This window comes from Salvia splendens, unplaced genomic scaffold, assembly GCF_004379255.2.
Source record: "Salvia splendens isolate huo1 unplaced genomic scaffold, SspV2 ctg1015, whole genome shotgun sequence".
NCBI classification, from domain to species: domain Eukaryota; kingdom Viridiplantae; phylum Streptophyta; class Magnoliopsida; order Lamiales; family Lamiaceae; genus Salvia; species Salvia splendens.
The window spans coordinates 7812-11422 of NW_024598554.1; the positions used below are offsets into that span (position 1 = coordinate 7812).

Genomic DNA, 3611 nt, shown 5'->3' on the forward strand with positions numbered 1-3611 from the left:
ATGTTGATTTTGGACCAGTAAGCTTTACTTAGCTATCTGTTTTATTGTTTTACGTCATATCTTGGATTTTTTTTTTCACCTTGCCAATATATACTCTTGTGCTCAAGTATTTAATTGTTTGTTTTTCTAATACCGGTCACATAAGATAAGCATCTTTGACAATTCACTTACATCCTCTCTGCATCAATGCCTGCAACATCATGAGATTATCTCTTTGATTATCTCTTCAGGAGTTTAGGCTTGGCAAAGACTTCATATCATGTTGGAGGCAACTGGAGCCTACCCGAAACTAAACCTACATCCGCAACTGGATGAAAAACGTGTTGTTATTGATTTAGCCAAGCATATTAATAGCTTCGAACTCAGCTGATTTAATCTTTCATTATGATCTAGACCAGTTGGTATTCATTCTAATAGTATTGTTATTTATCTAGCTACTCTACTCTAGAGCCTTTCCTCGTAATTACAAAGTTGGGAGCTTTATAGGAAGAAAAAAAAAATTGGTTCCTTGTGTTTATTTTCACCTCAATTGGCACTAGTGCTTAATCATAGCCCATCTTGCTCCCACATATGAACTAGGAAATCCACAATCCACCATTTCCTGTTCCATTTCAACCAAGAATCATACAGTCAACTTTTTTCTCTACAGAATAGAAAACTAACCGAAAAAACAGTTACTACTAAATGCTAGTAGTCCATAATCATGCTGCCACGTGTCAAGGCAAAGGTGAATAAATAGGCAGTTACCACGATAACCAACCGTGTGCACTTGGAAAGATCAAGATCAAGAATTCATGACGACGATCTTCAACATCCCTTGCGGCTCCCACAGCGTCCGCACCAGCGTGACTTCGGAGCCAGCCGCAGCGCAGAGATGGGTCCGCGACATCCGCCAGTACCGCTACTACCGACAAGGGCGCCTCCTGGTGGGGCTGGGCGTCCAGTGCGTGTCCAGGCACGCCGCCACGCTCCAGCTCTGCGTGGGGTCGAACTGCCTCATCTTCCAGCTCCACCGCACCGACCACTGCCCCGACGCCCTGCGCAGCTTCCTCGTGGACCCCAACGTCATCCTGGTTGCGCTGTGGGACAACGCGGCCGCGGCGCTGCTGAAGGCCTCGCCGCACGCGGTCGAGGTGGGGGCGCTGGTGGACGTGCGGATGGTGGCGCACCAGCTGAGGGGGTGCGACCGGGGAGCGACGATGGGGCAGCTGGCGGAGGAGATATTGGGGATTCCCGGGATGAGCAAGGATGAGGCGGTGGGATGCAGCGACTGGGAGGTTGAGGAGCTCACAGTGGAGCAGCTGCAGTATGCTTGCCATGATGTTTTTCTTCCTTTCTTGATGGCCATTGAGTTTCACCTTTGGGAATGGATATACCATTATTGATCATTTTCTAAGTATTTCATGAAATGCTTTATATCATGCTCAAAAACTGTACACAACATTTGGATGAAGCGGTGGCGTACGGCGACTGGGAGGTTGAGTCACTCTCACTGGAGCAACTGGACTATGCTTGCCATGATGTTTATCTTTCTTTCTTGATAGCCATCGAGTAGTGTACTTTCTTTCTTTCTTTCTTGATGTTTTTATTATGCTTAAAAACTTGGATACCCATTTATGGAGTACGACTTATCTGCTTTGCTTTGTCAAGTGTATTTTCTTGTTTTTTTCGTGCGATATGATTTTGCTCTACTCATTTCTCGCATTTTGTTACCCGATTTCATCATTCCACAGTGTTTATGAACAGTGTATGATCATCTTAGTCCACCAACTTTAACCAACTCAAACAAGGGGATTCTATACACTGTATAAGAGATTTAATAATGGATGATCGATTTATGTCTAATCATTCTTTAATTTATAAGTAGTGGAGTCTACAAAATTACTTTATTTTCTGCCATCTTAATTGCACTTTTATGGAATGTTTGGGTGAAAAGGACGAAAAGGAAGTACACTACTCTATGTTCGCACATATTTACATAACTACTACCTCCGTCCTGTATATTTAGTGTGGGTGCGGATTTTAAGAAATGTAAAAAAAAAGTGGGTTGAATAAATTAGTGGACTATGGGTTCCACTTATATATATATTAGTTTTATAATAAAATGTGAGTAGAATTGGTTGGTGGAATGTGAGGTCTATTTACTATTTAACATAAAAGTGAAATGTGATTCTTATTGTGGGACAGACTGAAATGACAAAATGTGACACTTAATATAAGACAGAAGTAGTATTATTGTGATAATTATCATTAATTATTTTATAAGTATTGGGTTTGACGAATAAGATGAATGAAATAGAAGATAGAATAAGAACATTTGGATTATAAACTTTTGTGTATGATAAGATGAATAAAATTGATTGTATTTATATGGTAATACCCTCACTTTTCTACTTTTTAGTTGAGCCCGAAACTACGTTGAATTTTCAAGCCGGATCTTTTCACGGCTAATAAATTATGGTCGAGCAAGAAGAATTTTCTTTGTATTTGGGCTTGTCTAATAAAAATGAAAAAATCCAAATCAAACAAACAAACAAACAGTATTTATTTTATTTTTCTCTAGCCCAATTTTATTTCTTGAGATAGCCCAGTTAAATTACAACAATTTATATTCTATATGAAGCCACGAATAATTTTGAGCGAAATCCTAAAATCAACTTGTAGAAGCCCAACTTGGTTGAGAAGCGTCAAAAGAAAAACAAATTTGTTTTGGAGCCGAGCCCACTTCAGCCCAACATCTTCTCATGAGTTTTGCAGTTACAAATCCCTCAAGATTTTAATTTGGAAATTATGCAGAAATCAGCAAAACGGAGAGCCAAGCATATTGTAAATCAACACCAGCAAAAAGGAGCCTCATTTCCATCTCGATTTCCATCTCGACTTTTGATTTGGGGGTGCAAGAACTTGAGAAGAGAGAAGTCCGATTTTGGGCTGTGTTCTTCTAAACTTTGGGCCAATATTTTTAATAAAATATGGGCCTAGAGAATTAAAGAAGACAAGGATGAGTTTTATTTGCATGTGGGCCAGTGTTGGACACAGGATGCGAATGGCCGACCCGCAATGCCTCGGGCAGCTGCAAAAATAAAAAAACTAGATGAAGACGGCGTTCTAAAGTCACGAAAAATTTCAGAATTTTCTGAAAAAGATCGAAGGGTAAAATGAATATCATATAGGATGCATGCTTTGTTTTTTTTAATTAAATTATGTTCCAAAAGTCTATTCTTTTCGCAGGTTATGTTCTTTCAAAAATATTATTTTGCATGCTATTTTAAAGCCGGAATGGAAAGTTGAGTTGAGGAAGTAAACAAACGAGATGGGCTTTCTTTTTAAATAAGGACTATATCCTAAGTATATTTTGACGTGAAAGGTGACGTGGAATATGTTTATCATGTCATGTGTTGTGCTTTGATAGAACCTATACGCAGTAGCATTTGTCATGTATAGTTAATTGAATTTGGGCATTTACAAATTTAGAACCCCGAGGTCACTCAATGATGGCATGATAAAAAAAAAATTTATGAAAATATTTTTGGCGGTGGTGGGGCAGTTCTTCTATTTCCAATTGAAGTAGCATGGAGAAGTGTGTGCACTAGGTGTTTCTCAATCCAACA

At 39.3% G+C, this 3611-nt stretch overlaps 1 protein-coding gene across 1 annotated transcript; it reads left to right on the plus strand.

Annotated features, from left to right (window-relative positions):
• Positions 1-794: 794 nt before the first annotated feature.
• LOC121788336 lies at positions 795-1487 on the plus strand. Its single transcript, XM_042187044.1, has one exon. It carries the CDS (start codon positions 795-797, stop codon positions 1383-1385), a length of 591 nt encoding a protein of 196 aa, XP_042042978.1. The 3' UTR covers positions 1386-1487.
• Positions 1488-3611: the final 2124 nt, after the last annotated feature.